Source organism: Cibotium barometz, chromosome 41 (genome assembly GCF_041138505.1).
Source record: "Cibotium barometz isolate CiBa-2024 chromosome 41, ASM4113850v1, whole genome shotgun sequence".
Taxonomy (NCBI): domain Eukaryota; kingdom Viridiplantae; phylum Streptophyta; class Polypodiopsida; order Cyatheales; family Cibotiaceae; genus Cibotium; species Cibotium barometz.
In genome coordinates this window covers 32,107,029-32,121,589 of record NC_141086.1, presented here as the reverse complement: position 1 = coordinate 32,121,589, position 14,561 = coordinate 32,107,029, and the positions used below count along the sequence as shown (strand labels likewise).

General features: G+C 39.4%; 1 protein-coding gene across 2 annotated transcripts; it reads left to right on the top strand.

Moving 5' to 3' along the window:
* Positions 1-7,273: 7,273 nt before the first annotated feature.
* On the top strand, positions 7,274-9,490 carry LOC147614871 (uncharacterized). 2 transcript variants are annotated; one of them, XM_086780195.1, is made up of 3 exons: positions 7,274-8,184; positions 8,755-8,876; positions 8,967-9,490. In XM_086780195.1, the coding sequence occupies exons 1-3, from the start codon at positions 7,399-7,401 to the stop codon at positions 9,172-9,174; spliced, it is 1,116 nt and encodes a 371-aa protein (XP_086636321.1). In that variant the 5' UTR covers positions 7,274-7,398; the 3' UTR covers positions 9,175-9,490. The 2 variants fall into 2 exon arrangements, with proteins under 2 accessions (XP_086636321.1, XP_086636322.1); XM_086780196.1 differs by having other exon boundaries at positions 7,274-8,172; positions 8,967-9,489.
* The last annotated feature ends 5,071 nt before the right edge of the window (positions 9,491-14,561 follow it).

The following is a 14,561-nucleotide window of genomic DNA, read 5'->3' as shown; positions in this document are numbered from 1 at the left end:
TCTCAAGCAAAACCAGAGGGCTGTCTTTCTCATACACATGAGCTTTCCACAAAATCAGAGAGTTGGTTATCATATACATGGGTTTTCCAATGCCACAAATTGGTGATTCCTCATATATATATGAGTTATTTCACAAAAAAAGAGAGCAAAAAAAACTGGCCAGCCGTCACTTACATTGCATGGGTTGTCATCATGACAGTGAGCCGCATTCTTTATGCGTGGCACCTTTTCTTCATTCATACAAGTGGCGTTGGAGCTTCTCCTCCCCTCCCAAACTGGAATGCCGTGGGCTGTTTCTGAGGATACTTCTCTTCAAGGAAAACGAGCTTATCTCCTTTCTCTCCTAAACACAGAGAGCAGCTTCTCACATACAAGGAAAAAAAACACACGGGCTCTCATACTTTGAAGACTGCACCTTCTCACACAAATTGGCTGCACTTAGAGCATTAAAGATGCAAGCTCTCCCTACCACAGGAAACTACCGCTACGCTTTCTTCTCTCTACACAATGGGCTGCGCACTTCCCTGAGAGCATTAAAGATACGAGCTCTTCCACACAACTCTGAAAACTACACAAGGCTTCATTCCCTCCTCTCTGCATACATGGGCTGCGCACATGTATTACGCAGCTCTTGAAAGCATTTAAGCAATGAGCTCATCCTCTGTGTATTGCGCAGCTCTTGAAAGCATTAAAGCAATGAGCTCATCCTCTGTGTATTGAGCAGCTCTCTGAGAATCTTAGAGCTGAGCCCTCCCACGCACTCTATAAACATTACAGCAACGCTTCTCTCTGAGAGCTACAAAACCACGCGGCTCTCCCACACATGGGCTACGTAGCTCATTTAGAGCTTTAGAATTACAGCTCCCTTATACACCTCAGCTGCGCAGCTTTCTGAGCATTTAAGATGCGAGCTCTCCCTACACAATGGAAACTATGCTACGCCTTCTTCTCTCTACACACCTGGGCTACGCACAGAGAATTAGAGCTGCGGGTACCATTTCCATGTTCTGGCTTCACTCCCCTCCTCCTCTTATATCATACGGCTGCGCTGCCCGTTCAACCCCAAAAAAAGAAATATTATATTATTTACAATACTTCCAAAGATGCCAGGTCGCCAGAGAGCTCTCCCCCACACCTCCACGCGGCGCCCTTTGAAATTTGAGGCTAGTTGAGGAATTTTTTAAACAATCCAAGGCCACCTTCTATTTTTAGCAAGCCTTGTATTAAATCCCATGGCGACTTTTGCATTCAAGGAAGACTTTGCACCTTCTTAATAATATCTTGTGGACCACAAATACCTTTGTTTCCATGAAATGCCAAGGACCGGTACTGTATAGCTGACCTCCTCTAACGGGTCCCTGTCCAACTTTTTTAAAAAAAAAGTGCTTTGCATGCTCACATCATTTGTCAACATCCTTGTCCACATATGATAGTGCTAAAACCTGCCTTGTGAAACTGATTCTCATCTCACACTCCTTCCATTTCTTATTTATCAAGGTAAACCAATAACTAACTGTACACATTGCATATTTTTGTTAGATTCGTTCACATGTGGCCTTATACCCCCTTTGGCCCTTGGAGATAGACACCCTTTATTCGTAAATGCCATGCATGAGTGTGTACATATGCCAAGAAAATATTACCAAAAAATACCTAACAACGTGCATTGATTAGCCCTCGAGATTAGCCCTCGAGCAAGCCATAATCTTTTGAAAATAGACACATGGGTATCATTGGGCCAACCTACAATCATCCCTAAATAAAATTCTCTTACGAAAGGTGCCAATGGAGAAACCATTGAAGTTCCAGATTGTTTAGCTATGTTACTTAAACAATCGGTCGAATTGTGGAATTGATGCAATGCGTAAAAAGCTACAAGCCTCTCCCTCAAAATCCCCTCTACATGAAAACATAACTTCTACATCAACAACCAACTCTCTGATATACCATCTACTCCTCTAACTCCATCTTCACCAAACAAGAGAAAGAGCTTCTATTTCCAATGCCAAAACCTTGCAATCAACAACTATTCCTGAAGAAGTCCCCCACCTATAGCCATCTATCTCTAATAAGGAACTCAAAGAAAAACTCACGACCTTGACAACTCCTCATCAACCAACCTCACCAACAGGAGAAAGTTGCATGCCCAAAAGCCTCAACATCAGCAGTTACCACTCCACAAGAGACTCAAGCCTCATCGTCCAACAATGCCCATGAGTCTTAAACCCGCCCACCAATATGAAGGTGGGCGTCATCGTCCAACAACGCCCATGAGTCTTAAACCCGCACCCTTGACGCCCGCCAATATGAAGGTGGATAATAAATCTTCCACTTTATCCAAAAGAAAACTCCACCATGATAGCCAATATAAAGGTATAATAATGGTATCAAAATGTGGGTGGAAAAGCAATTACTCAAGGCTACTACGAAGGTGCCAATCTAATTTGGGTGCCTTGACAATCAAAGCCTTTTCCTCAATGCAAAACTCAAAGGCCAAAAAAACATAAAAGTATTCCACAACGTAGTCCACAAAAGCCCATGCGAGTTCCTCAAAGAACTCCAACTACTCAACAAGTGTGGATACCAAAAAGATTATTGCAAGCTCAAGGGTACTACCAAGGTAATACTAAAGCTTCGATTCCCAAGCATAGCAAAAAGTCACCTAAGCCTGCACAAAGAAAGAAACCTCAACACCAAAAGCATCAGCCCACCAATTCATAATGTTAATCAAAGATGGGTGTGTATGCACATGCAAGGATATTATGATGGAAATCCCATCATATGTTGCTACAATCGAACATAGTGAAGAAAGCGTCACCACCAACTTCAGTTCCAAGAACTTCACCTAAAGTTCGATAAGAATGGAGGCCCAAGCATTACCAAGCAACCCACTCAACCCTTCTTGTGCATACATCACATACACAAGAGCTTGCGTGTTCAGTCAATACCAATGGAAACTAACCCAAAGCTGTACCCTTGACAACACTTGAGCCACAAATTCAAGAATCAATCCCTACGTCTGCAAACAACAGAGACTTATGAGCGCGTCAAGAACAAACTCACAATACTCTTTTCACCACTTTGGATGAAAAGCATGAGTGCAGAAGCCACGCGGTAGACATAAGAACCTATTCTCTCAAATAGCCACAAGAACCTATTGCTCACAAGGTGGTAACCTAAAAAAAAACAACAACAAAAACACAAGGGAGTCAAACACATGGACTACCTAAAAATGGTAGAATATCACAAGACACTCCTAACGATCTTTAATAGGCCAATATATTTTTGTTAATCTTATAGGTTACTATTCTTTTGGCTAAGTTAATGTAGTAGCTGCTCCATGAGTACATATCCATACTCATGCACTGGAGGACATTTGCAATAGAGCCTCACCATCGATAACCTTCCAGGTACATCTCTGAATGGGGGGCGAAAGCCAGGTCAATGGTATAACCCATTGCCTAGAATTTTCCTTCAAATTGAAAACCTCTCCAAATAAAAACTTAAGTCTTCACAAGACATTAATCTCTAATGCTTAGTGAATATGTCTATATTAGCCTTGCAAGTCAACGTAATTCTTTCATGCGCCTCGCCAATAAGTGATTACTTCAACAAGTAGCAGCTCCATAAGAGTCTATTTGACTCATTTAATGTATTTCATGTTTATCTACTTCATAGAGTAATTAAATATACATAAAAACATAAAAAGCACATGGGAAGAAGCATGCTAGAACAGGTCCTACTCAACAACATTTGACAAGAATCCTGCCACACAAAGGGAGATCATCGAAGGCCAAATTCTTCAAGTGACAAATGTCGTTTCATTGAATCAGATGAGGAACTGAGAATCACAATCTCGTTCTGATGATTTTGTCTACGTTACTTCGGATCCTCCCTTCTCTTCTTCCCATTATTAACATCTCTTAGATTCCCCACCACTAACACCAATAACATGTAACTCTGCTTGTGATTGCCAAAAATAAATTAAGCAAAAATATAATCCAAATAAAAAAATGCTCAAAAAAATATAAAAATGCAATCCCTCACAAAACCCCCACCACCCCCACCCCGTTAGAAATTCTGTCACTTAACATCAAAAGCCATCAACAATGCTTGTCAATTCTCCCCACACAAAGGCCTTCAATGCGATCACGAGGACGCGATTGGCATTAGGTTGAGGGGAATGTTAACCCATTTCTAAGGTTAACAAGAGCTACTACCATTATCTTACATCAAGGAGTCAATGTAGTAGACACACCACGAGGTCATACATTCAAGATATGAAGTAATGGTGTCCAAACTATAACTTGGACGGGTGCCCGTAATGGTCTGACAGAATACTTATGGCAATTTCCGCTTCAAGAGTGTGTGATAGTAAGCTAGGATGAAGTCCCAAGTGATGTACTTCATGGATATATTATGAGAGTAGTTATTCTAATAGCACTAGGCCCCTTATGAGCTAAAGTGCCTGACCGGCCACAGTTTAAGTGAGTTGAACACTTATGGCCATGTATATAAGTGAATATCTCTCATAATACAAAAGACTCTCCCATTGTACAATAGAGTCTTGCTCTTGCTAATCTCTCTGTAATCCATGCTAGTGAGTGTTTGAGTGAAGTGAGGTGAGAGGAGGGACGAGTACACGTATAGTGCAATGCGGCGGTGTGACAATGCTTGCAGGAGGCATAGTGGAATTACTTCTCAAGGAGTTGTGGAGCTTGGAGACCTCTAGGTTTACGAGCTCGACCAATGGAAAGATCCGCACAACAATTGTGGTTTTGCAAGTAATCTTCTTGTTGGATGTGTTTTGATAGGGGTTTGGGTGAGCCATAACACACTTTCCTGAGGGTTTACTTTGTCTTGTGTCTTTAACACTTCTCCCCCCTGATCCGTGACTTGTTGGACTGGATCACCAGATTTTATTTGTGACCTTAGCTTCTTGCTAAATTATTGGCCATGGCCTTTCCGGCTCCTTCTTATGAAGTGCTTCTCGAGCTTGCTGCTTATGTACCCAATTAGACAACTATGTCCAAACCTTATGCTGATCCTTCCATGTGATTCCCTTTCTTATCCGAGATCGGCTCTTTCTCCGCCTTCAGAGCCTCGGGTTACATTAACCTTATCACCACCATGGCTGATGATTCTGCCTCCTCTTTGGTTGGCTTGTCTACGTCTTGCTCCTCCAGAGTTGTAATTTCCATGGCATTCACCCGCCGTCAAGCCGGAAGTCAACGCTCGAGCACCTTCCACCTTGGCTCTATGTTTCTTCCAGATTTCATGGGGTCAAACCTAGTGCATGGCAATAGAAATAGGTGAAATTTAACCATATAAAGCCACCTAAGAGGATTTTCCTATAGAAAGGGGCAGAGGAGGTTTCTATGAGCTAAAAAAGCATCCCTACAGGTTTTGCAAAGTTTCATTTAAAGAAGGCTAGAAGAGGACTTAGGGGCTTATAAACTATACCAATAAACTCCTCCTACTATCTTGCATGGTAGGTGGAGCTTTTTTCCCTCTCTTTTACATGTGGCATCGTAATTTTACTTTCTTCTATAGACTTGTCAAACTATCATGTTTTTTATTTTCTTTGAATTATACTGTCTTGAGAGGAGGTTATGAAAAGGCAATGACAGCCTGTAAGAAGCGTTTATGCGAATAAACGTTTGGTGGAATTTTGATGTGCCTATTAAGCTATTACACTTTCTCATATTTTTCGTGAGCTCCTTAATTAAAACCCCATGAGTGTCCAATTTTAAATATGCATGGGAACAACCTCCAAGTATGTAACTTATGGCCATGCATAAATGAGTGCTCTTTAGTTAAACCCCACAAATGTCCAATTTCAAATGAACATGGGAACAACCTCTAAGTATGTAACTTATGGCCATACATAAATGAGTGCTCTTTAGTTAAACCCCGCGAGTGTCCAATTTTAAATATGCATGGGAACAACATCCAAGTATGTAACTTATGGCCATACATAAATGAGCACTCTTTAGTTAAACCCCACATTTGTCCAATTTTAAATATGCTTGGGAACAACCTCCAAGTATGTAACTTATGGCCATACATAACTAAGCGCTTCTTTAATTAAACCTCAAACCCCACGAGTGCCTAATTTAAATATGCATGGGAACAACGTCCAAGTATGTAACTCATGGCCATGCATAAATGACTTATGTGACATGTAGAAACATATGGACTCCCTTATTCCTAGCTTATGTGAGAAAGCTAGATAGGAAGAATAGAGAGAGAGAGAGAGAGAGAGAGAGAGAGAGAGAGAGAGAGAGAGAGAGAGAGAGAAAGAGAGAGATTTAATTAACGTCTACTAAAATAAAGACACAAAGGGTCTATGAGACCAAAAAAATGCTACATATGATCCATGTGTAAATTTGATGTCAGAACATGAGAGAGAGAGAGAGAGAGAGAGAGAGAGAGAGAGAGAGAGAGAGAGAGAGTTGTAGTATAGAGATAAGAAAGCGAGCTACTGAGACAGAGAGAAAGATAGCTATTGAGGGGGAGAGAGAGAACGAGTATAAAAAAGGGAAATATTCTATTTAAGGAGTGCTTTATACATCAAGAATCTTCTTGTTAAGTCTAGGTATCTTCTCAACCTATTCTAACATTTGGCTAGTTTCGTGAGAATGTTCCCCTTTGTTTATTAATGCAAGTTGATTCGATTCACGAGAATGTTCCTCTTTGTTTATTAATGCACCATAACTAGAATTATAAGTTGATTCGATTCACAATGTTCACAGAAAAAAACATATTTTTCAACACACTAGAAAACTTGGAGCGTGAAGGTTTTGGTTGAGAATTTACAGATTTTTGAGCTAAAATAAAACTTGGAGCCTTAAAATATTGCTCAATTATTGAAGGTTTTTGTTGATACTTTACAGTTGTTTGAGCTATAATATTTAAACTAGAATGCTTTGAATTTTGCTGATTTATGAAATTTGAGAAAACAGAAAAGGTAATTACAAAATTGTTGCATGGCCATTGTATGTTTTTTTTGTTTTTCGAGCGGGGGTCAGAAGCGAGCAAGATCGTTATAAGACTCGAACAGAGAAACGCTTTTGTCATTAGCTTCGTCGTCTCTATTCTCAAAGACGGTTTCGCTACTTCCATAGGACATTACCCTGGAAGACCCATGAACTGGGCACAACAGCGACCAAGTGCTCCCGTAGGAGCCGAGGTACTATGGGACTTGCCTCAGGCGCACCCACTAAAAACTCTATATGCCCGGCAGCTTTACGGAGAAGAATTGCCATTGTGTGTGTGTGTTTTCCACGTTTTCTGTGTGATCCATACACCTTGGCAATGACCGTTGAGGCAACGGTCATGTGTTGAAACAAAAACAAATGGGTAAGCATATGTGGTGAAAGGCCCATCGCCATAGCCATGCTCAACATTCTTGCTGGCAAGAGAAGGAGATGGCAGAGGGTGAGCGATGGCGGACGTGAGAAGAGGCGACGAGACGACGGCCGAACAGACAGAACTTGCATTCTGTCGATTGTGGACAAATCCCTGCAAATCCTTAACCCTAACCCGGAATCTACAGTGGACAGAAGTCGCCTCCTGTCAAGTGTCGATGAAACCCTAGCAAACCCTACCCCTAGGTCTGCATCTGGTGGCGATGTCGGCATCCTTGCATCCGGAAGAGATGGCGACGAGGAGCCGATTGCTATTCGAACGCCGTGGAGAAGCCCTAACCCTAACCCCAGCACTGAATCTAACATTGAATCCTTCCCTAACCCTAGCACTGATTCTAACACTGAATCCTCTTACCCCAACCCTAACCCTATCTCTGAATCTTCTGGCGATTTCTGCATTCTCGGAGCTCGGGATGAGCAGAAGAGACTGGAGCGATGGGCTTCTGACATGGATGAATACCGTGCTGCGAGCAGATTGTGCAGAGAGGAGGCTATGGCGTGCTCCCTGCTGACAGTAGACGTTCAAGAGTGGTGGTCGTCATCTGTGGAGAAGAAAAAGAGGAAGAAGAAGAAGGTTTTGTCTTCTTCCAAAGCTTTGAATGGGGGGCAGTGCAGCTCATGGCGAGGGCTCAAGAAAATTCTGAGCAAACAGTTCATGCCCTTCTCCAGCAGCTTGGGAGAAGACCCCCATGGCATGCATCATCTCAGCAGCATCAACAGACAATCTTCAAGGGTCCTTACGGTGAGAACCAATGTAAGCTTGATCTTGAACTTAGGTTTTTCCTAATTCTTTTTACATGCCTATGCATGTATGCACGCATGAATGTACGTGCAAATGAGCATATGGATGCATGCAATTCTTGTATGTATCTTGCAATTGGAATAATGGAGATATCGGCATGTATGCCTTTCTCACCCTAGAATTGGGATATCGGTATGTGTATGCGCCTTTCTCACCCTAGAATTGATCTCATCACTCAGGCAATTTTTTCGGATGTGCATGTATGTATGTATACATGCACATATGCTTATCTACACCTTTACCTGAGTCATCAATGATGAAATTACTTTCAAATTGTAACCTTTTGCATGAATGTAATCTTATCATTGATGCCACAGGCGAAGCGTGCGCATGTGCATGCGTGCGTGTTGTACCCATGTATGCATTTACTGTCAATGCTTAGGGTTTTGTCATTGATCATTGAGGTTTACACACATGCACACACACAGAGCACCCCTGGACATGCAGGCACACACGTGTGTGTGTGTGTGTGTGTGAGAGAGAGAGAGAGAGAGAAGGTTGAGCTTATCATCTCTTCTTCAGGTGGTGGAACTCAGAAAAATGGATGCCAGAATTCAAGATGGTGTCAACAAACATGCATTTGTCATGGGCTCTAAGAGGCTAAAGGAAAAATTAAACCAAGGAATGAATGACAACAGATACAGGTCTGTATGCCACATTACTATATACCATACATGTTTGAAGCAAAGAAGATAAACATTTTGACTAGAAGACAGTGTGGATGTTTGTAACAGAGAAGCCTGCACAACAGAAGCACAGGGGTGTTTGTCATTAGTGGATTCCTTGAATTCGAAGTCTCAATTTCCGTCTCGGAAGGAGAACTGGAAGCTACAGCAACAAAGCAAGCTGAAAGAGAGTGCCATTGTGAGGAGGGTCAATACACTCTTAAGCAAGGCTTCCAACGTTGCAGTGGAAGTGTGTGGTGTCTTGAACCTTGAGTAGCAGAATGTTTGAAGGTGTGCCAAAAAAAGTGTCAATTCAAGGACAACATTGAGTGAGCCTCCCAAGAGTATCTTTGATATATTGGAATGAATTCTAATCGTACATCCTCTTCATGTAAAGCACATATGAAGAGTATCATATGCCCCATTGCTACCTCCTGTTTGGCTACAATTCCCTAGTCATTCATCACCATCAAGAGGGAAAAAATAATTTGCATGCTCGTAGCACCCGGTTTATTGGAATAAACATTTGTTTAAATTTCTCAAATTATAAGATGGCCATCAAATATATAGTGAGTATTTTTATGTTAGTACTTGCTTTTAGAAGTTTGAAAGATGCAGGCTAATGATTAACAGTACAAATAATTTTGGATTGCTTACCCTATAAAAGAAGAAAAGCAGTAGGAAGTGATATCACAAGCGAAGCATTTTTGTGATGTCACAAAATGCTTCACTTCCTAATTCTTAATGTTTTGTTAATTGTACCTATTTGGAAGTTGCAGGACTGAGTTACTTGATTAGGGTCTATCTCTCTCTCTCTCTCTCTCTCTCTCAATCTTTTTAAAGTTTATCGCATGTGTTTTTGGCACTTGCTTTGTTCACACTCAGCGTAAGTTCTTGAGAAGGACGAAAAGCTTCTCTATGGCTTCTTCATACTCAATATTGGGCACTCATGGTTCTCTGTGGCTAACTTCTTCATACTCAATATTGGGCACTCATGGATTACTCCTCGAATGCATGTACTAAAAGCTTCTCTGTGGCTAACTTCTTTATACTCAATATATATTGGGTACTCATGGATTACTTCTCAAATACACGGACTATGTACTAGATATTGGCATAGACCCAAGGTCCCCCAGAGTTAAGATTATTGGCACTTGTGTCATAGTTAGTGGTGGTAGCAAGTTCCTAGATGAGCAATAGTGGTTAGGTCCTTCCCCTTCATTGACATAAATGCATGATAATGTTTTGGCTCTACTTCTATGTGTGAGCTCCTAGATGTGCAATAGTGGTTAGGTCCTTCCCCTTCATTGACATAATAAATAAATCCATGATAATGTTTTGGCTCTACTTCTGTAGTCATTGTGGGTGGTACATTTATTAGCATGCACGTGTCCATGGTAATGGCATGTGTAGCGTGTTTGTTGTAGTGTGGGGGATCTAGCTTGGGTTATCATAGGTTGGATTATAACTTTCTTAGTTACATCGAATTTGGATCACAACTTTCTTAGGTTACTTAAGATTGAGCATTTGTTCCTCTTCTAAAGTCAAGGGATAGTTCCTCTTCTAAGTCAAGGGTTAGTTGTGCATTTATTGCTCCCAAAGGGTTGAGCAATAAATGCTTGCCCTCCACTTGTCCGAGTCTTTTTTTTTCAATATAAGGAGAAAAGGACACATTACACAAACAAATACAGTCACCCGTCACACATTACACATAAGCAAATATAGTCAAGTCACCCATCACTAGACACACTACTCCTATACATATCACCATATATAATATAAACACTTGGGCTTCCTAGTATTTATAAACTCAAGCCCTACTAGCCAGTCCTATACATATCACCATATATAATAGAAACACTTGGGCTTCGTAGTGTTTATAGACTCAAGCCCTACTAGCCAGTCCTATGCATATCACCACCATATACAATATCAACAACTTGGGCTTCCCAGTAGTTATTTAAAGATAATCCCAAGGTCCTCATCAAAGAGAAGATGGAAGAGAGACATATCTCTACAAACTTTGCCCTTTTAGTGTGAAGAAAAAAATTGTCTTGCCCAATTGGATTATGAATGACTTCCATATGGACAACTTTGAAAGATGTGATTGGGCGCACCCAACCTAGAGGGAAGAGAAAAAAAACAACATAGCATCAGTTGTTATGTACATGTGGCACGCCATTAGTGTAATGTGACATGTCCATCATCCATCAACAAAAGTTATGTAGATCATTCATCTGTATACGTAGCTCATAGTTCATCTTGCATTTGGCCTTGACCTATACTTGAAGTGTACAATATCCACAACCTACCTTCCCTCTCCACCACCATTATATAATAATTCATTCCTAGATCACCACCATGAAGTGAGCCTAAGCATACCCAATATTATATTGTTCTCATTAGCTAGATCAACATGTTTTCTAAAAAGCTTGTGGGACCACCACGTGACCCTGAATCTAGTATAGATAAAGTCCACTACCTAACTGAGTCTGTAGAGCTCTCAAAGCAAAACAACACCAAAAAAAGCATACTAAGAGAATTTAAATTAGGTTTAAAAATTGATTCATTTTTAAATATAGAATCTTCTAGATGAAATCCAATGAAATGCAAGCAGCCTTCCTTGCTCACCAAGCAAACTATTAGTATATTAGCACAAAACTAAGCTCTTTTTAACAAAGCTTTCTAGCAAGAGCATCTTAACTCTCTTCTTCTCTTTCTTAGCTCTTAAGTCTCTTAATATTTCTTAACTCTTAGCTCTCTTAGCTCTTCAAAACTCTTAGCTTAACTCTCTTAACTTCTTAATTCTCTTCGTAACATCTTAGCTCTTATAAACTCTTAACATTGTTTCTCTTCTTAATTTCTCTATTTAGAATTGGTTCTCAAGTGAGGTGAAAGTGTGATAGGAAAAGAAAACCCCCCGATGTTTGTGAGGAAGGAAGAAAGAGAGAGTGGAAAGCACATCAATGACCCCACTTAATTCTTTTACATCCCAATTTTTAACTAAGAAATCCAGGCATTTTTCTAATTTGCAGAGGTAAACATTGAAAATGTTTTTCTGACCTCCTTGTCATAAAAGAAGTAAAAAAAAATATGTAATGGCAAATTTTTGTGATAAAAGAAATCCATAAATTTCTCTAATTTGTAGGTAAACATTGAAAATATTTTTTGACCTCCTCGTCATAAAAGAACTCAACAAAAATATGCAATGGCATAAAGACAATGATTTTCACCTGGCGACTTACTATGCCTATCCTACTTGTGGATCATAATTGGATTTGAAATGGAGTGAGAACTTAAACAAGTGTGTATATCCATTTTATAGAAGGTTTTCACCCAGGATCACCCGTTTCAAGACATTTGAGGCACAAAAGCTCAATGGAAAAACAGAGGATCGAGCACCACCTTGCACGATAACTCCACATGACTGGAATTTAGGATGGAATGTGTTTGAAATTCATAGACAAAAGAATCCAAGAGAGGAGGCTCAAAAACATCAAGCTAGAGAGTTTAAGTAAAATTTTACAGTCTTATCTATTACATGTATTAAAATCATATTCTAGAAAATGACATATTGAGAAATGGGAGAATGGAGATCTTAGGTATACATATAGAGATCTTATGCATGCACACATATAGAGATCTTATGTATTGAAATCTTGTTCTACAAAATGACAGATTGAGGGAGAACAGAGATCTTATGCATGCACACATATTAAAATTGTGTTCTACAAAATTATATATTGAGAAATGGGAGAATGGAGATCTTATGCATACACATATATGGAGATCTTATGCATACACATATATAGAGATCTTATGCATACACATATATAGAGATCTTATGCATGCTCAGACATATTTATTGGCATATAGATATATTATCTCTCATGCAATAGGTTAATACATTAAATTGTTCATTACACTATTTTGTTAGTATGGATGGAATGAATGTGATGTGATAAGGATAGATGTGGATGCAGGAATGTATGTGATGTGATGTGGATGCAATGAATGTGATGGATGTGAATGGGTGTGATAGATGTGAATGGGTGTGATGAGATGTGAATGGATGCGATGAGATATGAATGGATGTGAATGGGTGTGATGAGATCTGAATGGATGCGATGAGATATGAATGGATGTGAATGGATGCGATGAGATGTGAATGGATGTGAATGTGATGTGATGAGATGTGAATGGGTGTGATAGATGTGAATGGGTGTGATGGATGTGAATGGGTGTGATGAGATGTGAATGGGTGTGAATGTGATGTGATGATATCTGAATGGATGTGAATGGGTGTAATGAGATGTGAATGGATGCGATGAGATATGAATGGATCTGAATGTGATGTGATGATATCTTAATGGATGCGATGAGATGAATGTGAATGGGATGTGATGATATCTGAATGGATGTTATGTCATATGAATATGAATGGATGATATCTGAATGGATGTGATGTCATATGAATATGATATGATGAGATGCAAATGGATGTGAATATGATGTGATGAGATGTGATGTGGATGGATGTAATGTGATGAGATGTGGATCTGAATGAATATAAATGGATGTGATGTAATGTGAATGGATGGATGAGATGTAAGGTGGATGAATGTGATATACCACCTCTATCATTTAAAGCATTTAGTGCTATGTTTCTTGAAGAGAAGATGTCCACACGATGGTGGCGATGATGCTACATTTTTGGCCAGTGTTAAAGGCAAAGACGCGACATATTCTGATGATAAGAATAAGAAGTTTCAAGGAACACACTATCAAAGATTATAGAAAGAAACAGGCCGATGGGAAGAATGGCACTTTGAAGTCTTTATAGAGGGAAAGGAATCAATTAACAATGTCGAGACCAAGATTGAACTTTGGGTTACCATTGAAGAGGTATTCTCATCTACTCAGGCTCTAGTTGTGATGATTCATGGATTTTGAATAGTGGAGTATCCCGACATATGACTAGTAAAAAGAGCTGGTATAGTTCCTGGAAGCCTCTATAGGAACCCATCAGTGTATTTGTTGTGAATAATGCTGAATGTATAGCTGAAGGTAGTACTATAATATATAACACAATATATATAGCACATTATATAGTTATACAACACTATTGCTAATATATAGCAATGTATAATGGCACTATACCAATATATATATATATATATAGCACATTATATAGTTATATAACACTATTGCTATATAGCAATGTATAAGGATACTATATAGTTATATAACACTATTGCTATATAGCAATGTATAAGGACACTATACCACTATATAAAACTTCATACCACCATATAACACTATCATTAGCATTGATAGCACTATATGTAGTACTGTATAGCACCATAAATACAATATATACTATTACTCTATAGTACTATCTAGTGTTATAGTTATATAATGTTCACTATTGTTATATAGCACATATATAGTTAAATAACACTATTGTTATACAACACTTTAACATATACCACAATATATATAGCACTATAGTACTTTATATTAAATGTAGCATTATATAGCACATATATATTACTCAATATATATAACACATTATATAGTTATATATAATGCTTTTGCTATATAGCAATGTATAGCGGCACTATACCACTATATAGCATTGAGAGACAACACTATGTAGTACTA

Bases quoted from the DNA above. Each gene is read 5' to 3' on its own strand.
- LOC147614871 (XM_086780195.1), top strand. From the start codon at position 7,399: ATGCTCAACATTCTTGCTGGCAAGAGAAGGAGATGGCAGAGGGTGAGC. The intron at 8,185-8,754 runs GTAAGCTTGATC...TCTCTTCTTCAG, and splicing joins TCCTTACGGTGAGAACCAAT to GTGGTGGAACTCAGAAAAAT. The intron at 8,877-8,966 runs GTCTGTATGCCA...TGTTTGTAACAG, and splicing joins ATGAATGACAACAGATACAG to AGAAGCCTGCACAACAGAAG.